This window comes from Mustela nivalis (assembly GCF_964662115.1).
Source record: "Mustela nivalis genome assembly, chromosome: 3".
Lineage (NCBI taxonomy): Eukaryota > Metazoa > Chordata > Mammalia > Carnivora > Mustelidae > Mustela > Mustela nivalis.
Window position 1 is genome coordinate 105738082 of NC_139022.1, and position 23100 is coordinate 105761181.

Sequence of the window (23100 nt, forward strand, 5' to 3'; positions counted from 1 at the left end):
CCCTCTGTGCCCTATCCTCCCACTTGTTCTCTCTCTCACACTGTTTCTCTCTCAAAGAAATAAATAAAATCTTTTAAATCTACAAAATCCATGTAATAGGAGGGACTGGGAGAGGAGGGATCGTATAGGAATAAATATTATATGACATTACATCAAAAAACAATACAAGGTAATGATACTACTAGAACAACTATGGCCTTAATTATTGTGTAAAAAATGTATGACAATTCTATCCAATTTAGGTTTTCATTCATTGGGACAAAAGACTGATTGCGCCCAAAATGTGTTGTCTTGCCAAAGCATTTGAAATCTTCTCTATATTATTGTTTAAAAAGAAGACATAAAAATTTATAAAATCATATACCATTGTAAAAAATGTGATATTTTAAAGGGGAAAATGTAAGAATTCTAAAGAAGTCATGAAAGCATTATTTGACCACCTATAAGGCCATAAACAATCACATCTCATTCTATATGTCAGTATATATCCAGTTTATATACACATGGGTGGGACTCCTGGTTGGCTCTGTCAGTCAAGTGTCCACCTTTGGCTCAGGTCATGATTACAGGGTCCTGGTATCAAGTCCCATGGAAGGCTCCTTGCTCAGCAGGGAGTCTGCTTCTCTCTGGGCCATCTGTTCCCCCTGCTTCTGCATGCGAGGGCTCTCTGACCAAAAAAAAAAAAAAAAAAAAGAAAGAAAGAAAAGGAAAAAAGAAAATATACACAGGGGTATGATACAATGCAATTTTTGTATTTGCTAACAAATCAGGCTTTTTGTTCTTATTAAAACACGTATAAAGTGTACATCATTTGTGTAACAAGAAAAAAAAATTCTGCCTCATACTGTATATTACAGTGTAATAAAGTTGACTTTATAATACAATTTTTAATATTACATATAGATGTAATATATATACTATATATACTAATCTAAAACAAAAGACTTTAACCTAAAAGCACTTATATATAACACCCAAGGAATAACAAATGATTTGAAAAATTCTCAAGAGAGCAGGTAAAGTCATATATACTATGAAAAGTTTAAAAACAACAACAACAAACTGTTGAAAATGTCCACATAATGTTTAAGAACCCTAGGGGTAGATCTGGCTTTTAATCTAGGCTCTCTCCTTGGAAAAGTGATAGAAACTTCCTGAAGTTCCATTTCGTCTGTAAAATTGGGATGATACGACTATCATTGAGCTGTTTAAAGGTTAAACCAGAATACGCTTGTAAAAAGACAATCCGTTATAGGTTAAACCCTCATTAATGTTAACTATCCTTAACCCCTGGGGTGGATAAAGAGGAAGGATTCTTCACCCGAGGCCATATAGCCTACTACTCAAGGAAAAATCCAGAAGCTACCGGGCAACCTTGCTAGACCTTACATCATTTCGCCGTCCAATAGTACAGAATCTGCCTACAGACCACTCTCTCTCGTCCAACCGCATCACCACTAAGGGGCAGGGCATTTTCCCTTCTGCACCCTTTCTTGCTCCAACTCTCAGCCCCAGCTTCCCAAACCACTATTCCATTTACTCGTACGTCTTTGTACCGCCCAGAAACAATGCCTTTTTTAAAAATCCCCCTACATCTTCTCTAACTTTCTTCTCTAACTTTCCCGCCCCAGTAGCTCTTGAGCAATCGGAGATGGGATTCTCTCTTCTTTCCCCGCCTCTTGGTGACGTCAAGAGAAGTCACACCTCTCATTGGACATTCTGGAGCAGAAGCCTACCAATATCTGGCAGACTTTTTTGGTGCAGACGGACCGCTAGTATTGTCGCTGGTGATTGGCTGGAGTGACGAGCCAGGAAAATGGCTGCTAGTCCGTCTGTAGTCCCGGTGGCTGTGACTGCTGCGGTGATCCCCGTCCTGTCACCCAGCAGCGATTTCTCAAATTTGCGAGAAATTAAGAAGCAGCTGCTACTCATCGCAGGCCTTACCCGGGAGCGGGGCCTGCTACACAGTAGCAAATGGTGAGATGTCGGGGTCGAAAGGGGCTGGACTTGGATCCTTGGCCTTGGGGTCCGTGGAGCTAATTCAGTTTGGTTGTTCCAGGTCCGCGGAGTTGGCCTTCTCCCTCCCTGCCTTGCCTCTGGCCGAGCTGCAGCCGCCGCCGCCTATTACAGAGGTAAGGATTTCCATCTCTGCTAGCGCTCCTCATCAACCCGAAGAGTTACCGAGTGCGCTGTCGCTGGATGGGACCATAATGCTTATCAGGAATGTTTGTGGAGGGAATTCAAGAATTTAAGGAGCTGAATGTTCTAAGCGATTTTATCAGTGTGGGTTTGTTGATCTTTGTAAAGATTTGGTGGTGCTTTACTTAAGCTGGAGAAAATTAGTAAACAGTCCTCAAAAGACTTAAACCTTTTAAGGTTTTGTAGCCCAACCCAATGTTCTTTACGATGAGGAGGATCAAAATTTTTGGTTTTTTTTTTTTTTTTTTTTTTTTTAAGATTTGTCAGAGAGTGAGAGCGAGAGAAAGCACACAAGTAGGGGGAGTGGTAGGCAGAAGGAGAAGCAGGTTTCCCTCAGAGCAAGGAGCCGGATATGGGACTGGAACCCAGGACCCTGGGATCAAGACCTGAGCTGAAGGCCGAGGTTCAACGCACTGAGCCACCCAGGACTACCCAGAAGACTCAAAGGTTTTAACAATAGTGTGAAACTGGCTTTGGATTCAAATAGTTCAAATCTCAGCTACACATGTGACTTTGGGCAACTTACATAATATGATGAGCCATAGTTTTTTCATTTGTGAAATGTAGATAATAATAGTATCTACTTTAAGGGAATATAGAGAAAATTAAATGAGATACTAATATATTTCACATATGACCTATATAGCAGGTATTTTTACATAGTCTGTGTAGTCTGAATGATTTTCATCATAATCCATTTCGTTTTTCCTGAAGATGCCACTTCTTAACCCCAGAAACCATGAGTATTTCCTACTCCAAAAGGTATTGGAGATGAGAGGGGATGGGGAAGGAAAAAAGCAAATGGTGAGAGGATATGAAAAAGGACACTAGAGGAGTGCCTGTGTGGCTCAGTGGGTTAAAGCCTCTGCCTTCAGCTCAGGTCATGATCCCACGGTCCTGGGATTGAGTCCCAAATCCAGCTCTCTGTTGGGTGGGGAGCCTGCTCCGCCCCCACCCCGCCTCTCTGCCTACTTGTGATCTCTCTCTCTGTCAAAAACAAAAACAAACAAACAAAAAAAAACTTAAAAAAAAAAAAAAAGCCACTAGACTCCTAAGCTGAATGGATATATTTAGAACTTGTTACAATGAAGGAAACACTGAATATGTTTTGGTTCTGATAATATTTGGTTTTGTTCTGATAATATTTGCAGCAAGAGGGATAAGGAGAATGAAGTTATTAGTTTTAAACAACTTATTCCTAGAATTTGTGAGGATTGTATGCTTTTTTAACTTAAATATGCATCATCTCTTTTATTTACATACAGAATTATGTCTGTGTTCTATACCTTTTGCAATACTAACATGTCAAAACTTTTTGAAGTACAAAAAACACAAGTAATTGCACAGTATATTGCATTTTTTTAAAGACATTATTCATTTATTTATCACAGAGCGAGAGAGAGCGAGCACTTGTAGTGGGGAGAGACAGGGTAAGGGAGAAGCAAACTCCCTGCTGAACAAGGAGCTTGATGCGGGACTCCATCCCAGGACCCTGATATCATGACCTGAGCCCAAGGCAGACGGTTAACCAACTGAGCCACCCAGGCATCCCACTATATTACATTTTTGTACATATTTGAAAGACTAGAAGAGGCAAATATCAGATATTAATGCTAGACATTTTCCATGATGTTTCCACTATTTCCTCCTCAAATCTCTACTACTTGCTCCATTTTACTGATAAAGAAGGAATTCTCAGGGGCACCTGGGTGGCTCAGTCGTTAATCGTCTGCCTTTGGCTCAGGTCATGATCCCAGGGTCCTGGGATCTAGTCCTGCATCTCTGTCAAATAAATTAAAAAAATATTTTAATTAAAAAAATAAAATAAAAAAGAAAGGAATTCTCAGAGAAACTAAGTAACTTCCCTATTAATGTCATGAAACCAGTAATTTAGAGAATTGTAATTTGAATCCAGGTCCCTAACACTAAAGTCTATGCAACTCCCACTAAATTTAAAGAAATAGTACATGTTTCTGAGTGTATTGGTTTAGTTTTTTAAATTTTTATTTTTTTCCCCAACTTTTTATTTTGAAAAAAAGTTCCATAACCTTAGGGAGCACCTGGATGGCTCAGTCAGTTAAGTGTCTGCCTTCAGCTCAGGTCATGATCTTAGGGTCTTGGGATAGAGCCCTATATCGGGCTCTCTGCTCATTGGGGAGCCTCCTTCTTGCTCTCCCTCTGCCCCTCCCCCTGCTCGTTTTCTGTCTGTCTCCTTTCTGTCAAATAAATAAATAAAATTTTAAAAAAATTTCCATAACCTTAGTTTGTAATAAAATAATATACAAAAATAATTTATTCATATATGTATATGTAAATATGTATATATTTATATATATATATATATGCTAGGTTTTGGGGAGGAACAAAATACTTTTTCTTACATCTTGAAATTAATGGGTATACTTCTTTTTTTGTTAATGAATATGCTTCTTGAATTTTAATTTTTATTGTCTTATATAAACTTACTTAAACTTATATAAACTTGTCTCTCTTCTAGGAGGATGCCCAGGATATGGATGCTTACACCCTGGCCAAAGCCTACTTTGATGTTAAGGAGTATGATCGCGCAGCACATTTCCTGCATGGCTGCAGTAGCAAAAAAGCCTATTTTCTATACATGTATTCCAGATATCTGGTGAGGACCATTTTAAGATGTCATTCTGCCTTCAGTGAAACATCCATATTTAACACCAATGGGGAGAACTTTAATCTTTCAAATAGTTTAGCAGTAGTCTTCTTGTTAAATGTACTTTATACTTAACGGTAATAAAGAAAGTATCAAAAAAAAAGTTTAAAAATGACAGTATCCACAGGGTACTGGGTGCCTGGCTGGCTATTCTGTGGAGCATGTGACTTTTTGATCTCTCAGGGTCATGAGTTTGAGCTCATGGGTGTAGAGCTTTGGGTGTAGAGCTTACTTAAAAAAATAAAATCTTTTTAAAAAATTGACAGTATATTTTTTTTAAGTTTTATTTATAATTCATGAGCCCAAGATCATAAGTCGTGTGCTCTTCTGACTGAGGCAGCCATGTGCCCTGATAATACTCATTATTGACAAATGTGTGAGGCAATAGACTCCCTATTTTGGTAGTAAAAGTTTATAAAGAGGTTTTAGAAATCAATTTTGGCAGATTATGTCCATATGAAATACCGTGACCAGACAATTCTTTTAAGAAACTTGTCAAATAGAAATAGTTCAATTAAAAAAAAAAAAGAAAAGAAAAGAAAAAAAAAAGAGAAATACTTCAATATATGCACAGGATATATGAATAGGGATATTTATTATTTTTTGTGATAGCCATAAAATGTCAATAACCTAAATAGTCATTGTTGATTCTTGCCTGAAGTATTCTTTTTTTTTTTTTTTTTAAGATTTTATTTATTTATTTGACAGAGAAAGAGATCACAAGTAGGCACAGAGGCAGGCAGAGAGAAGGAGGGAAGCAGGCTCCCCGCTGAGCAGAGAGCCTGATGTGGGGCTTGATCTCAGGACTTGAGATCATGACCCGATCTGAAGGCAGAGGCTTAAGCCACTGAGCCACCCAGGTGCCCTTTGCCTGAAGTATTCTTTAAAGTGATGTTGCAAAGTGATGATTTTCCACACCAGTATTCTCTCTACATTTATTACTTGCCACTTGGCTTTCTATACTATACATGAGCTTTTCCTCCCCTTTTCCATTTATTTATTTATTTAATATCAAAGATTCATATATTTTTAATTGTTTGTTATTTAGTACTTTACCTAATTAGTTTGGTGCTTGGTTTATTTCAGATTTAACCTTTGGGAGCCCTTGAATTATTTAAAAGTAGTGACTGGGGCGCCACGGTGACCCAGTCAGTTGAGTCTCTGATTCTTGGTTTCTTTTTTCTTTTTTTTTTTTTAAAGATTTTATTTATTTATTTGACAGAGAGAAATCACAAGTAGATGGAGAGACAGGCAGAGAGAGAGAGAGGGGGAAGCAGGCTCTCTGCCGAGCAGAGAGCCCGATGCGGGACCCGATCCCAGGACCCTGAGATCATGACCTGAGCCGAAGGCAACGGCTTAAACCACTGAGCCACCCAGGTGCCCCTGATTCTTGGTTTCTATTCTGGTTTGATCTCATGGTTGTAGGATCCATGTTGGGCTCTGTACTCAGAATCTGCTTAGGACTCTTCCTCTACTCTTCCCCCACCCCCCAAAATAAATAACTCTCTAAAAAGTAAAAAATAAGAGCAGTGGCTGGTATTATTTGCCATTTGGTTAGACTTGGGCCCTTTATCTGGAGTCAGGTTGCTAGTTTTAGAATGAGTTTCAAAATAAACTGAGATAATACCTTTCTATTGATTTTCTCTTACAGTCTGGAGAAAAGAAGAAGGATGATGAAACAGTTGATAGCCTAGGTATGAATTTCTTTTCCTTATCTTTTGGACTAAAGCTCATGCCTACATGAGCCAGGCAGGTTATAAATGTGTGAAGTGGACCTAGGAGGACTGTTACAAATTGGGGAGCACAATTTCCTGCTTGTTACATACCTCCGGCTGAGGACTACCTTAAGGAAATGTGGGCCTAGTATTATCAAGACTTTCTTCCCTTGGCCCTACACTATTCTTTGGAACCTGAAGCTAAAAACGCTGATTTTTAGTTGAGGCTTGTGATTTTTAAACATTGATAACTTTTGAATTTTTAAAACCCTTCTGCCGGCCTGGAGCACCTGGGTAGCTCAGTCAGTTGGGTGTCTGATTCTTGATTTTGGCTTGAATCATGATCTCAGGGTCCTCAGGTTGAGCCCCACTAGAAGATCCATGCTTAGCTGGGAGTCTACTTGAGATTCTGTCTGTCTGACTGTCTGTCTCTCTTTCTCTCCCCTCACCCCCCCCACCACTTACACTATCTCTCTCTGTCTAAAATAAATAAATACATCTTAAAACAACAACAAACAACCTCTGTGGATCTAACAACATATGACTGCAGATCATTTATCAGTTGTAATTTCTAGAACAAAGTAAATGGATTGTATAAGATGTTGGCCACTTCTCAGCATTCTTACACAACTGGTGTAAGTTCCAGTTGTAACTTTGGTTGATGCCAAAGGGAATGTCTAGATCTATGAAATGAGCATTGGCAGTCTTTCCTTAGATGTGAGATTTTGTTTCCTAGGTCCGCTGGAGAAAGGACAAGTAAAAAATGAGGCACTTAGAGAATTGAGAGTGGAGCTCAGCAAAAAACACCAGGCTCGTGAACTTGATGGATTTGGCCTTTATTTGTAAGTGTCAGAGTAATTTGGATTTTTCTATAACATTTTCTCCTGAGTAGAGGGGAGGTGTTAGAGGGGAGGTGTTATGAAACATTAACTTCTCCTGTAATTGTTTCTTGCCTTCCTAGATATGGTGTGGTGCTTCGAAAACTGGACCTGGTGAAAGAGGCCATTGATGTGTTTGTGGAGGCTACTCATGTTTTGCCTTTGCATTGGGGAGCCTGGCTAGAACTCTGTAACTTGATTACAGACAAAGAGATGGTAAATTGAGAAATTTATATGAATGAACTTCTGCTCCAAGTCTTATGTGATTCTGTAATGGGATGGGAGGAGAGAGGTTTGCTAAACCTTTGCTTGTAGCTAGGTCTTTGCTCCTTCTGTAATCTCTTTCACTGTTGGAATTTCAGTCTTCATTTGAAAGTCTAATGTCTGGCTCTTGGCTGGTAGTTGCTGTTGTATTTATGTGTAGTTAGATTATCTTCTCTTTATTTCACGTTTCCATATTCGAGTTCTACTGTAACTTGTTGTATAAACTAAATGTTAGTATACTTTGTTTCCTTATTCCAGAAATGCTATAGGAAAGGTTTCTCTGACATCAAGGATTATATTGAAAACATTTTTAAGGTCTCTTCTGGGCTGTCCTAGGACTCCATAAAGATTTATAGATTTGTTAATGAAATAATGTATATGGAAACTGCTTTATCAACAGCAATCCCTTTATTAGTCATTGTTAGAGGACATTGTCTATAGAGTTTATTTTGCCATTCTTCAGTAGTTAATGGAATAGATAATACACTTCATTTTGTTGGCTTTGAAGAGCCAAAGGCTGGTTGATTTCCCCCAATAATGGTATGTGTTGCTAAATCTGTGTCTGAAATCTTACCTTGGTTTATTCTTATTCATTATCTCTAACTGCCTGATAGACTTTTATTAAAAGTTTGTTTTATCTCTGAACTCAAAATATGCAAAACCAAGTTTCTGATCTTGCCTGACAAATTCTCATTCTTCCTCCCAGCTTGAGAGGCTCTCTTGATAGCATCACTGTTTTTCAAGATACCCAGTCTTGATGCTGTCCGTCATATTTGTTCTCTTTCTCTTACTCTTCTTATGTCTAGTCATTTGCCAGACCTCGCCATGGTTTTCTTCTTATATACATCTCTTTCTCTTGGTTTTCTTCGCTATCTTGGTTTTCAACATAGATTTGAATTACTAGTAATTAATAGCTACTTTTCTATCTAGCTTTTCCATTTATACACTCGCATTCCCAAGCTATCGTGTTTACTCTTTTCAAACTTACTCTTAAAACACCCATGTCATTATGTCATTCTCTTGCCCCAAATTGTAGTGGTCTCCTGTTGCATCCCACTTGCTATTGCACCATAGTACCTGCCCTACCAGTTCAGTCTTATTTTTTCACTACTTTTGAGCACATAGCTTCCTCTTAAACTAGGCTAGTTTCCTCATCCTATTTACATACACTCATCAGGATTGTTTTGCCAGTGTTTATGTTGTTGCCCTGCTTAGAATGTTCTTTTTTTCCTCTTCCTCTCTCTTTTTTCTTTTCAAATTCTAACCATCCTCTAAGACTCACCTGAAATCCTATCTTTTATTTGAAGTCTTCCTCAACTAGGTCATTCCTTCCTATTGTGCTTGTGAGTCCTGCTCACTTAATTGAATTGCCCTGTGTTCATTGTTAGGTGTTCTCATAGTTTTGGTGATAAATATCTTTAGCCAATAAAGATAGTTCCTTGATGTTCATTTGGGAGAGAGGTCAAAGTATATTAAGTGTGTCCCTCTCTCTCCTGCTGGCAGCTGAAGTTCCTGTCTTTGCCAGACACCTGGATGAAAGAGTTTTTTCTGGCTCATATATACACAGAGTTGCAGTTGATAGAGGAGGCCCTGCAAAAGTATCAGAATCTCATTGATGTGGGCTTCTCTAAGAGCTCATATATTGTTTCCCAAATTGCAGTTGCCTATCACAATATCAGAGGTGAGTGAATAAGGACAATGAAATACCATCAAATCCTGAAGGTAGCACTGTATTGTTTTCTAAATTTTCTTATCTTCTTTCTACAGATATTGACAAAGCCCTATCTATTTTTAATGAGCTAAGGAAACAAGACCCTTATAGGATTGAAAATATGGACACATTCTCCAACCTTCTTTATGTCAGGGTGAGCTGTTTCCTTTGCTTACTCTTGTTCAAGCTCTTTTGTGCTTTAATCTCCAGGATTGGATTGTCACTGGGTTGCATTAGCCATGAGAAATATAGTTCATGGAGTTCCTCACTCTTGCTTAGATTGTCTTTCTTTTTTCTTCCAGAGCATGAAATCTGAGTTGAGTTATCTGGCTCACAACCTCTGTGAGATAGATAAATATCGTGTAGAAACATGCTGTGTAATTGGTAAGAGACTACTTTTTTTCTTTTAAGATTTGTTTTCCTAATAAGTAATATAAATGTAAGAATAATGCTATAAAAGCATCAAGGATAACAAAATCATAGACTGTAGAATGTAAAAACTGGGTATAATCCCTCCTCCAAGATTGGTAAACATGACTCCAGAATATTTTTCTGTGTGAATACTAAAAATGAGAGTGTGGGTGCATATGTGTGTATAATTTGCTTGCAAAACTGTATCATTATAAACACTGATTTGTAAATTCCTCTTTTCCTTTTTAACTGTTTATCTTTTCAATCATTTTATTTAGTACATCTAGATTTGTATTATTTTGATAGCTATTTGGTATTACATAGATGTGCCATCATTTTTATGCAGTCATTTTCTATTGTATAAGTTGTGGCCACTGTTTGTTGATATAAAAATAGTTTCAGGAACCATCTTTGTGGGTGTGGATGTATGTGTGTGCATGTGCAAAATGGTATTGTTTTCTTTTGTTTTAGATTTTATTTATTTATTTGAAAGAGAGATACAGCAAGAGAGGGAACACAAGCAGGGGGAGTGGAAGAGGGAGAAGCAGGCTCCCCGAGACCTGATACCAGGACCCTGAGATCATGACTTGAGCTGAAGGCAGACACTTAATGACTGAGCCCCAAAATGGCAGTTTTATTAAAGATCGGGGTACAGGATCTGTGGGCAGAAAGAACTGCTGTGCTGGGGTCTTGAGGAGTGGGGATTATATACTTGGAGTTGGGGGAAGGAAAAGGGAGGTTTCAAAAGAACTTTCATGTGCTAAAGAGGACTGACCTATAAAATACTGAAGGCCTTGTCATTTTCAAGTTAAGATTGTTTTCCCCTCTAGCAAGGTATTAACTTTAAGATAGTTGGGAGATTCCTGGAAGAAAATCACACATGTCCCACCCTGGAATGGGGGTTTAGGGGAGGTTGTAGGCTGTCAGCTTGTGCTTTGTCTTCAGATTGTCTTCTGCTCTCTCATCATTTCCCCCCTGAACAGTTTTGACCCTTAAATCTTCAAGGTTGTTGAAGGTGGAAGATCTCATCTTTTGTAACTTCTTCTTGCTGAGTAGGGGTGTAGTGATGCCCCTACCTAGGTCAACATTGTTCAGTTGGGGAACATATAGGGGAGTTATGAAAGGGGAGGCAGCTGAATCCAACACAGTTAACATATATGAACTTCCTTGAGTAGATGGGGTCATCTGTTCATGTGAAGTCATTGTAGGTGTAGTCTTGGCACCAAGCAGAGAGATACTGAAAAAGACAATGCATTAAGAGGAGTATGGCTATAAAGAAGTCCAGTAAAGAGATCCTTAATAGTTGACTATAATTCTCCTCCAATCCAGGAGTTTAAAGCAGTCGCTAAAGGAAAGAGAACATTTAAAGCACCATTTTGAGTATTCATGTCAGTTTAAAACCCAGAAATATTTTTGTGATAATTTGAAATAAATGCACAGCATTCTGTTCTTATGATAGTGCAGGTTCTGCCTTGTGCAAGAGTTAAAGCACCTAATGTCATTCTATTTTGTAAAGCTGCCTTACACATTTGTATTACTTCAGATTTAATGGAGAAATGTTATCTTGAGTGTCATTTAGGGATTTGATCATGTACTTATTAAGAGCTTCTTTGTGTCAAACAACATCCTCCAGTCTTAAAGAGGGAACAAAGATGGATCATAGGTGGTCATACCAACAAGACACAGGACATATCCACCATTGTTTTATATTTGGAAGGTTAGCTGGGTTGGTAATGCTTTTATTTATTTATTTATTTTTTAAAAGATTTTATTTATTTATTTGATAGAGAGAAATCACAAGTAGGCAGAGAGGCAGAGAGAGAGAGAGAGAGGAGGAAGCAGGCTCCCCGCTGAGCAGAGAGCCCGATGCGGGACTCGATCCCAGGACCCTGAGGTCATGACCCGAGCCGAAGGCAGCGGCTCAACCACTGAGCCACCCAGGCGCCCCGGTAATGCTTTTAATAATGCGTCCATGCATCCAGGCAAAACCCAGAGTACCTGGGCCTATCCAGCCTGGGGGAGCAGTGGCCACAAGTTAGAGTCATGTAGCCACTGAGTCCCAGCCAGGAGCGGGCCATCTAATACTGGGCCTCCTTGAATTGCAGTCAGGATATTAAGGGCTATTTAGTTTTGGAGGGTCATCCTTTGAATTTGTGTGAATTTCAGGTCATTTGATGGGGGACTTATGGCTTGATAATAATCCCTTTTCTTTAAATTGCACCATGGACATATAGGACTAGGATGGCATATTTAGAGTCAGTATAAATATTTTTAAGGCTTTTGCCAATTGCAAAGCACAGGTGGGGACTACAAATTCTGCTTTGGGGCAGACGTGTTTGCTGATAGGGCTTTGGCCTCAGCAGTCTGAGTTAGACTGACTATCGCATAAGCATACCTAGCTTTTCTTACCCCTTTTTCATGAAACAGCTGCCATTGGTAAACCAACTGTCGTCTGCATTTTTGATAGGTGAATCTTTTTTTTTTCTTAAGATTTTATTTATTTATTTGACAGACAGAGATCACAAGTAGGTAGAGAGGCAGGCAGAGAGAGAGGGGGAAGCAGGCTTCCCGCTGAGCAGAGAGCCCGATGCGGAGCCCATTCCCAGGACCCCAGGTCCATGACCTGAGCTGAAGACAGAGGCTTTAAACCACTGAGCCACCCAGGCACCCCTAGGGGAATCTTTTAAATCTGGTTGACTAGAATAAGCAAGATCAATGACCTCTGAACAGTTATGCTCTATAGAGGTTATGATGGTCAGGTCCATGCATAAGGGTTGCTGGGTTTAAAGTTTGACAGGTTTTAAGTATTATTTCTGGCATATCTATAACCATTGCCTGGTGTTTAATATGTCAGTTTCCCATGGGATGCCTGGGTGGCTCAGTTGGTTAAGCATCTGCCTTCGGCTCAGGTGATGATCCCAGTGTTGAGGGATCAAATCCTGCATTGGGATCCTTGTTCAGCAGGGAGCCTACTTCTCCCTCTGCCAGCTCTGCCTGCAGCTGTCCCTGATTGTGCACTCTTGCTCTCTGATAAATAAATAAAATCTTAAAAAAGAAAAAGGTCAGTTTCCCAACATCCCTTGGTGGCTTTTGGTTTCTAAGACACTCTGCACCTGATGTGAAGTCATTACAGTCAGGGACTGTCCCATAGTGAGCTTTGAGGCTCCTTTTACCAGGAAGGCTGTTACATACTTGGCTAAAGTCTTTATTTGAGATTGCACCTGAATAGAGGTGGCTTCTCGAATAACTATGACTACAAGGGATGAAACCATCAAGAAACTCCCCCTCTTTAAAAGACATTTATTTATTTATTTATTTATTTATTTATTTATTTATTTGAGAGCACGAGCGGGTGGGGGGAGGGGGAGAGGGAAAGGGAGAAGCAGACTACCCAGTAGATGCTACCAAACCTCTTCCCCCGGTTGTGACAACCAAAAATGTATGCAGATAACTGTCAAATCTTGGGGTTAGACTTATCTGTGGTTGAGAACCATGGCCCTATGTACTGTACATACACTAGTATGACCTGATAATCAGTTGACATCAACACATCAGTAGCCACTTTTGGATGAAAGTAAGCTTGGTTGTGATTGAAAGCCTTGGTACCCTAGAAACAAAAGGGAGATGTCTGTTGCTGGGTGTGTGATGACACGGCATTGAGATCATACACACGGCGTTGAGATCATACATTTGTATCTTTCTAGGTCAGAAGTTCTTTTTTTAATTTTTTTTTTTAAAGATTTTATTTGACAGACAGAGATCACAAATAGGCAGAGAGACAGGCAGAGAGAGAGGAGGAAGCAGGCTCCCCCAGGATCCCAGGCAGAGCCGAAGGCAGAGACTTTAACCCACTCAGCCACCCAGGCGCCCCTAGGTCAGGAAGTTCTTAAACCAATAGAATTTCAGTCCATCAATTCACTATTTCTAGCTCTTGAGGAAGTTGTAGTTCAGTATGAGAAAAAAGCATTAAAAAATGTAATAGGGGGTACCTGGGTGGCTCAGTCATTAAGTTGCTGCCTCTAGCTCAGGTCATGATCCTGGAGTCATGGGATCAAGCCCCATATTGGGCTCACTGCGTGGCAGGGAGTCTGCTTCTCCCTTTCCCACCCCTGCTGCCTGTGTTCCCTCTCTTGCTGTGTGTCTCTCTGTCAAATAAATAAAATCTTAAAAATAAAAATGTAACAGGAACTATTGGAATGTGAGAGTGGGAGTTAGTGATCTTTTCAGTGTCAGCATTATGAAGAAAAGATAAAGTCTGTTATGAGGGTAGAACTTTCTTTTATTCAGAAAACATCTTTTGGGGACGCCTAGGTGGCTCAGTTGGTTGAGCAGCTGCCTTCGGCTCAGGTCATGATCCCAGCATCCTGGGATCGAGTCCCACATCGGGCTCCTTGCTCGGCAGGGAGCCTGCTTCTCCCTCTGCCTCTGCCTGCCATTCCGTCTGCCTGTGCTCACTCTCTCTGACAAATAAATAAAATCTTAAAAAAAAAAAAAGAAAGAAAGAAAGAAAACATCTTTTGAGCATCTTCCGAGTGCCAGGCACTATACTTTGTATTGTAGTACCTACCCTAATTGCCTATTGAGGAATACTAATAAGAAAATAACTATAATGTAATAGGTTGAGTGTTAGGATTGAGATAAACTAAAGATACTGAGAGAGTTCATATAAAAGATACCTAATTTAGCGTATGATTAGGGAAGTCTTCTTGAGAAGATGGTCCTTGAAGGCTGGGCAGAAGTAAGAGAGTTCAGTAAGGAAGGAAAAGGATTGACTTGGGAAGGGCATTGCATTGCAGAGGCACTGAAGTATGAAACGGGCATTGGGCATGAAGGAGCTCCTTGTCTGGAAGCATGGTGTGGGAGGTGGAAATGTTAAAAAAGGGGCCAGATCTTGACGAGTCTTTTATGCCTTGCTGAACATTTGGAACTTATTTTGAAAGTGGTAGGAGTCTTCTGAAGAATTTTTAATCAGAGAGTGATGAAAGTTCTCAGATTTTCATTTTCAAATGATGACTGTAGTCAGTGTGCTGGAAGAATTAGAAAAAGGGCAAGACTAGAGTCGGGGAGACCAGCTAGGAGATTTTTGCAATAATCTAGTCTAGGGATAATGATGAGAGCCTACGCTGAGGTATTGGCAGGAAGGATGGAGAAAGGCTATTAGATTTAGAAAATATTTAGGAAATAGAAGAAATAGGATTTGACAACTGGGTAACCAGATGGGCAGCAGTGCCTTGTATGTGAAGAAAGAAAACAGAGGTTGGGGAGATAAGGAACAATCCTTTTTTTCACCTCTTGACCTAGAGCCAATTAAAATAAAAGAAGACATATATCTGAAGAGTAATGATTTAGGAGTTTTTCAGTTTTTTAATAATCATTTGAGGTGAACTTTTTCTTTTTTTAAAGATTTTATTTATTTGAGAGAGAGAGAGATAGTAAGAGAAAGCACAATGTGGGGGGTGGGAGGCTTAGGAGGAGGGAGGGAGAAGTGGACTCCCCACTGAGCAGGGAGCCTGAGTTGGGGAGTGGGGCTCCATCCCAGGCCGCAGGGATCATGACCCGAGGTGAGGGCAGATGCTTAGCCAACTGAGCCCACCTAGGCGCCCCTTGAGGTGAACTCCTTAATGAAGTGTTTTATTCTCAGCATATCTGTAAATGGCCAGCACAGTGCCTGACATGGTAAATAAATGTTTGTTGAATTCAGTCCACTGACCTTAAAAATAAAAAATAAGGATTATTAGTTCATGGCTAAAAATATACTTAAGCTTTTACATTGTAGCCAGTTCAGAGGAATTAAAAAGGAGAAAGAAGAATGGAGAGAAGAAAAGAAACTGAGGACCCGAAAGAATGAACTCTCTTACGAATAGAGTGGTGGCAGGGATCTCCTGTTTTAGTCCTTGCTTTTCCTCTTAGGTCATGATACCAATTGATTGTTAACCTCTTTGTCTTTTCTGGAGTCCCAATCTCTGAGAGGCAGCACTTAAATATATATAACAGCATATACTATAGAACGGTGTAGTTAAGTTTGGACTCTGGAATCAGGCTACTCAGTTTAAATCTTGGTTCTACTAGTAACTAGCTGAGTGACTTTGGGCTTAACCTGTCTATGCTGTATTTTCCTCAATAAAGGCATAAACAGTAGATCCTTCTCTCAGGTAATTGTCATGAGGATTAGATAAATTAATGCCTAGAAAGCACTTATAACAATGTAGGTTGCCCAGCATGTTGTAGCCTTCATTATACTTTGGCTCTTCCAAATAAGACAAAACAAAACAAAACAAAACAAAACAACCAAATCTCATTTACTTGGTCATTGCTCAAAACTTGGCTTGTTCTGACTTATTTAATGTCTCTGTCATCCTCACTGCTTTAGCACCTAGGGCTTATATAGGGCTATATCCCTTTTCCTGGGTGCCAAATCAGTATTTTGGCCTAGAAATGTGCCATGTTGATACATATAGCTTTCATTCCTTCCCTTTTCCTATTCCCTAGCTAATGACTATTTAGGTTATTTTTTGATTTGTACTGTTAGAAACATTTTGTTTCATAGCTACAACAGAAACAAGATTTGTGGGGTTTTTTAATTATTATTAAGTATAATGTTATATTAGTTTCAGGTGTACAACAGAGATTTGAGAATTCTGATTTTTTTTCTTTTTAAGATTTTGTTTATTTATTTGACAGAGATCACAAGTAGGCAGAGAGGCAGGCAGAGAGAGAGAGAGGAAGGAAAGCGGGCTCCCTGCTGAGCAGAGAGCCTGATGCAGGGCTCGATCCCAGGACCCTGAGATCATGACCTGAGCCAAAGGCAGAGGCTTTAACCCACTGAGCCACCCAGGTGCCCCAACAATTCTGTATATTACTGAACACTCACTATAATAAGCATAGTCACCATACCAAGGCACCCCAATAAATACAATCTTTAAAAAGGAAAGAACTACCGATACATGCTACAACATGGGTAACTTTGGAAACAGCTAAGTAAAAGAAGCTTATGAGCTTCTTTATTGACTGTATTCCCTATGCTGTACTTTGTAGTCTGTGACTTACTTTATAACTGGAAATGTGTACCTTGTAATTATTCTTTTCTAAAAATAGCTTTATTGAAAAAAACCCAGCTTTGTTGAGGTAATATTTAATACCATAAAATTTACCAACTTTAAGGTTACAATTCAGTGAATTTTTATAAATTTGTACAGTTGTGTAACCATAGCCATAAATCCAGTTTAGAATATTCTGGCACCCTTGGAAGTTCCCTTGAATGTGTTTTTAGTCAGTCCCCCTTGCATTCCCTAGCAGCCACAGATTTGCCTTCTCACTATCTATTTTGCCTTTTCTTGGAATTTTCATGTAAATGGAATCTTGGAATATTTAGTCTTACTGTGTAAAGAAGCTCATAAGCTTCTTTTACTTAACTGTTTCCAAAGTTACCCATGTTGTAGCATGTATCGGTAGTTCTTTCCTTTTTAAAGATTGTATTTATTTGGGTGCCTGGGTGGCTCAGTGGGTTAAAGCCTCTGCCTTCGGCTCGGGTCGTGATCCCAGGGTCCTGGGATCGAGCCCCACATCGGGCTCTCTGCTTCGCGGGGAGCCTGCTTCCTCCTCTCTCTCTGCCTGCCTCTCTGCCTACCTGTGATCTCTGTCTGTTAAATAAATAAAATCTTTAAAAAAAAAAAAAGATTGTATTTATTTATTTGACAGAGAGAAAGATCACAAGTAGGCAGAGAGAGAAACAGGCGGAGAGAAACAGGCTCCCCGCTCAGCAGAGAGCCCGATGCAGGTTTCCATCCCAGGACCCTGAGACCATGACCTGATCCTGAGGCAGAGGCGTAATCCACTGAGCCACCCAGGCTCCCCAATTCTTTCATTTTTTAAAATTTATTTTTATTTATTTTTATTTTTAAACTTTTTTTAAAGATTTTATTTATTAATTTGACAGAGAGAAATCACGAGTAGACAGAGAGGCAGCCAGAGAGAGAGAGAGAGGGAAGCAGCCTCCCCGCTGAGCAGAGAGCCCGATGTGGGACTCGATCCCAGGACCCTGAGATCATGACCTGAGCCGAAGGCAGCGGCTTAACCCACTGAGCCACCCAGGCGCCCCAATTTTTAATGTTGACTAGTATTCCATTGTTTAGAGATATACATTTTGTTTATCCATTTCCTGATTGACATAAGACAGATGGCTTCTATACCCTTTCTGCAAATAAAATCTTTCAAAAATGCCAAAAACTTCCACTTGTTCTCTTCAGGACCAATGCTAATAGACCTGCTTTGATTCTTGTGGAAGAGAGGAGCTCAGAGCTCTGCCTTTTTATCCTTTGAGGACCTCTTTAGAAACCTAGGAATATAGTTGGAAAACTACCAAGCTAAAACATACTACAGACATTTCCTACTTTTTTTCATTGTTGTTTTTTGTTTAAAGATTTTATTTATTGGGGCGCCTGGGTGGCTCAGTGGTTTAAGCCTCTGTCTTCAGCTCGGGTCATGGTCTCGGGGTCCTGGGATCGAGCCCCACATCGGGCTCTCCGCTCAGCAGGGAGCCTGCTTCCCCCCACCTCTCTCTGCCTGCCTCTCTGCCTACTTGTGATCTCTCTCTATCAAATAAATAAATGAAAATCTTTAAAAAAAAAAAAAGATTTTATTTATTTATTTATTTATTTATTTATTTATTTATTTATTTGTCAGAGAGAGCACACAAGCAGGGGGAGTGGCAAGCAGAGGGAGAAGCAAGCTCCCCGCTGGGCAAGGAGCCTGATGTGGGACAGGATCCCAGGACTCTGGGATCCTGACCTGAGTGGAAGGCAGACACTTAATCTAACCGACTGAGCCATCCAGGTGTCCCTTTCTACCCTTTGTTAAGAAAATGTGGATAATTAAGGAGGGCATGTGATGTGATGAGCACTAGGTGTTATACCTAACCAAAGAATCATTGAACATAGGGTGCCTGGATGAGTCAGTGGGTTAAGCCTCTGCCTTTGGCTCAGGTCATGATCTCAGGATCCTGGAGTCAAGCCCCATATCAGGTTCTCTGCTCAGCAGGGAGCCTGCTTCCTCTGTCCCCCAGCCTGGTTACCAGTGATCGATGTCTCTCTCTTTGTCAAATAAATAAATCAAATCTTTAAAAAAAAAAAAAAAGAAGAAGAAGCGTTGAACATTACGTCAAAAACTAATGATGTAGGGGCCCCTCTGTGGCTCAGTGGGTTAAGCCTCTGCCTTCGGCTCAGGTCACGATCCCAGGGCCCTGGGATTGAGCCCCGAATCGGGCTCTCTGCTCAGCAGGGAGCCTGCTTCCTCCCCTCTCTCTCTGCCTGCCTCTCTGCCTACTTGTGATCTCTGTCTGTCAAATAAATAAATAAAATCTTTTTTAAAAACCCAAAAAACAAATGATGTATATGTTGGCTAATTGAATTTTAAATTTAAAAAATGGAGGAAGGGGCGCCTGGGTGGCTCAGTGGGTTAATCCTCTGCCTTCTGCCAAGATCATGGTCTCAGGGTCCTGGGATCGAGCCCCACATTCGGCTCTCTGCTCATCAGGGAGCCTGCTACCCCCTGCGTCTGCCCCCCCCCCGCCCGCCTCTGCTGCCTCTCTGCCTACTTGTAATCTCTGTCTGTCAAATAAATAAATAAAATCTTTTAAATAATAATAATAATTAAAAATAAATAAATAAAAATTAAAAATGGAGGAAAAAAGCAAAAAGAAAATGTGGATAAATGCTATATTCAGATGAAATAAACTGAAGAAAAACTTTTAAGTGTTAGGGAATTTTTTTTTTTTAAACCAGAATGTGTGATAGATGCAGTATATTTCCCAAGGTAATGATGGTGTTCCCTTTGTATAAATTGGCTTTTTTGCAAACACTGTGGGGGAATGGGTTATAGTTTCATGTCTGCTCTGGAATGCTATTTTAGTGAACTTATATTTTTACCTGTCTAGTTATTCATATATATATTTTTTTATTTTTCAATCAGGCAATTATTATAGTTTGCGTTCTCAGCATGAGAAAGCAGCCTTATATTTCCAGAGAGCCCTGAAATTGAATCCTCGGTATCTTGGGGCCTGGACACTGATGGGACATGAGTACATGGAGATGAAGAACACATCTGCTGCTATTCAGGCTTATAGGTGAGTTTCTAGTTGAGGAGGGAGGTAGAGGGGATTACTGTGATGTTAGGAGCCTCTCTTGACCCTATAAGTCGCTAACCTTGATTCTGCCATCTAACCAGTCTCTCTTGCATTTTATAGACATGCCATTGAGGTCAATAAACGGGACTACAGAGCCTGGTATGGGCTTGGACAGACCTATGAAATCCTTAAGATGCCATTTTATTGCCTTTATTATTATAGACGGGCCCATCAACTTCGGTAAGTCTGGTGAATGATGTGTTTTATGAGAAGAGCTCATACTTTCCTTTACCTTTTGATAGGTACTGAAGAATCACAGTGAATGAATGGTTTTGACTCTTCGAGACCTGGGTTTAAACGTGCTGTATGCTTTTTGATCATTTTTTATGTAATGTATTCTAATGGGTTAATAGTTTAATTGTGAACACAAAATAATACAGTTATATGAAGAATTGTATTAAAGATCAGTCACTGTGTAGATTTGAAATAGTGGTCGGTAATGGTGTTTCCTTAAGGAGGGACTTTAATTTTTTTTTTTTTTAAGATTTTATTTATTTATTTGTCAGAGAGAGAGGGAGCGAGCACATGCAGACAGAGTGGCAGGAAGAGACAGAGAGAGAAGCAGGCTCCCTGCTGAGCAAGGAGCCCGATGTGGGACTCTATCCCAGGACGCTGGGATTATGACCTGGGCTGAAGGCAGCCGCTTAACCAACTGAGCCACCCAGGTGTCCTGGACTTTAGATTTTTTTTAAAGGCTTTGCTCAGACTGCCTGTTCTTTTTTCTTAGGCCCAATGATTCTCGTATGCTGGTTGCTTTAGGAGAATGTTATGAGAAACTCAATCAACTAGTGGAAGCCAAAAAGGTACCTGTAATTGGGTCCTGCAGAATTGGAGCGGAAATTAGCAGTTTGGATGAACGGTTGGGCTCTCTGCTTTAATTGTCCTTCATGCTCATCTATCTACATATGAAAGTCTTAAGTATTTATGGAATCATAGGCTAAAAAGCAAAGAAGAACTGACATTATCAGTGTGCCTATCAGTCTAGTAAAAATGCTTTGCATTCTGCAAGTCCATCCACACTTCTGGGTGGCTTATAAGACTTGGGCCTTTATGTGGTAGGCCATGGCATATGGGACATTGGTCAAAGTGACCAGATTTTTTTTGTTTTTTGTTGTTTTTTTTTTTGACAGTGTTATTGGAGAGCTTATGCTGTGGGAGATGTGGAAAAAATGGCTCTGGTGAAACTGGCAAAGTGAGTGAAAGGAGTGAAATGCTGTTGTTATTTCTGTTGGCTTCGCTGGTATGGTATATCATGTGTTTTTACTTTTATCACTAGCTTGCTTTGAGATCCAATTTGTACTTACAGACCAATTTATTTTGTAGGCTTCATGAACAGTTGACTGAGTCAGAACAAGCTGCCCAGTGTTACATCAAATACATCCAAGATATCTATTCCTGTGGGGTATGTGTCATGAGCATCGGAATTAGGTTGCTGATCTCATCCTGACCACCTCAGTCACTCCTGCTTTCCCTGTCTAGGAAATAGTGGAGCACCTGGAGGAAAGCACTGCTTTCCGCTACTTGGCCCAGTACTATTTTAAGTGCAAGCTGTGGGATGAAGCTTCAACTTGTGCCCAAAAGTGTTGTGCATTCAATGATGTGAGTAGCAGTTCTTTACTAAAGGGTTTGGATTTTAGGCTCTTTACTGTGACCCGAGGATGGAAGATGGGTGAGAAGTGGAAAGGCTACCTTGACCCATGACACTTCAATATCAGCATTTTAGAACTTGTTTTTGAGAATAGCTTTGGACATATTTTGAAATAGTTTCCTGACTTTGTTTCAGACCCGGGAAGAAGGGAAGGCCTTGCTCCGGCAAATCCTACAACTTCGGAACCAAGGCGAGACTCCTTCTACTGAGATGCCTGCTCCCTTTTTCCTCCCTGCCTCACTGTCTGCTAACAACACTCCCACACGCAGAGTTTCTCCACTCAACCTGTCTTCAGTCACACCATAGTTGGCTGCTTTCAAGCCAGCACATCACTAGACCCATGTTAAGCCTTACCTTCGTGTAAGGAATGGCCACGTCTGTTCTTCCAAGGACCTTGGTTTTTTTGTTTATACAGATGGAAATAGCTCCTTGGGGACAGTTTATAGAATCACCTTTGGTCTAGACTGACAGAAGAATCCTGGCAACAGAAATTGTCTTTTGCCAGTTAGAAGCACTTCTCTTTCCCTTCTGTTCAGAGAGTGGCTTCAGATCTTGGCCTTCTTCCCAGACCTCTTCCCCTCTAAAAAACATCCCTTTAACAGCACTTTAGCACAGCAAGGCTTACAGGAACAAAATTTCAATGCTGCTGGGAGTGAGAGATTCCTTAGAGAGGCATGGAAAGGAGAAAAGTGTGCCATTCTACCCTCTGCAGGCAGTAGGGGCAATGTGTACCCTAGGGAGGTCAGGGCACTTGATAGACATGATCTCATCATTCTTGAATTTAAGGAACATGACTATGCTGTCAGAGGTAAGATTTGAACAGAGTGAAGCTGTACCTTTGTTCTTGCTTTGTGGGGACAGTCTTCTAAAACATCATTTTAAGGACTTTCCCTAGAAGCTTTCAAATAGAAAGGAGCCTACTAGAGTTAAATCAAAGAGACAGAATCTTACTTTTTAGGGAACTATTGATGGCAAAAGAGCCTATGGAGTTAGCTATACTCTTACTAAAGCAAATCAAGGAGGCAGGATTAATAGATAATTTCATGGACATTCAAGAGTGTTAATGTTTTGTGACTATATAGACAAGAATAAACTCACTTCAAGATGGTCTGTTGTAATAAATATTTTTGATGTTATTTTTCTCCCCCCTCTGTTATCTTCAACAAAATGGTTCTTTCCGACTTCACTTGTTTAGATAAGGTAAAGAGAATTTTCTTGCTATATTCTTGGAGGGTTTCAGGGCTGTCATGTGTATTCAGTAGGAGGTAATATGCTCAATATTATATTACCTCCAATAGGAGGTAATATGCTGGGATTATAATGTCTTCTGTAATAAATTTGAACTGTATTTATGCTGTAGATTATTCTGAGCTCAGGGCCCAGCCTTCCTTTGTTATTTCCAGAACAA

At 40.1% G+C, this 23100-nt stretch overlaps 1 protein-coding gene across 2 annotated transcripts; it reads left to right on the forward strand.

The window, feature by feature from the left end:
- Window positions 1-1776: 1776 nt before the first annotated feature.
- Window positions 1777-22814, forward strand: CDC23 (cell division cycle 23). Of its 2 annotated transcripts, XM_082725552.1 has the most exons (16): window positions 1777-1977; window positions 2060-2132; window positions 4697-4834; window positions 6537-6579; window positions 7337-7442; window positions 7562-7694; window positions 9246-9423; window positions 9510-9607; window positions 9756-9837; window positions 19831-19984; window positions 20105-20224; window positions 20772-20847; window positions 21175-21236; window positions 21368-21446; window positions 21524-21643; window positions 21828-22814. In XM_082725552.1, the coding sequence occupies exons 1-16, from the start codon at window positions 1817-1819 to the stop codon at window positions 21996-21998; spliced, it is 1794 nt and encodes a 597-aa protein (XP_082581678.1). In that variant the 5' UTR covers window positions 1777-1816; the 3' UTR covers window positions 21999-22814. The 2 variants fall into 2 exon arrangements, with proteins under 2 accessions (XP_082581678.1, XP_082581679.1); XM_082725553.1 differs by lacking the exons at window positions 20772-20847; window positions 21175-21236 and having other exon boundaries at window positions 1784-1977.
- Window positions 22815-23100: the final 286 nt, after the last annotated feature.

What these genes read in the sequence shown, in the direction of transcription:
- CDC23 (XM_082725552.1), top strand. Translation starts at nt 1,817, where the DNA reads ATGGCTGCTAGTCCGTCTGTAGTCCCGGTGGCTGTGACTGCTGCGGTG. An exon ending in GATGGATTTGGCCTTTATTT is followed by an intron (nt 7,443 to 7,561) that starts GTAAGTGTCAGA and finishes TTGCCTTCCTAG; the next exon opens with ATATGGTGTGGTGCTTCGAA. An exon ending in CCAACCTTCTTTATGTCAGG is followed by an intron (nt 9,608 to 9,755) that starts GTGAGCTGTTTC and finishes TTTTTCTTCCAG; the next exon opens with AGCATGAAATCTGAGTTGAG.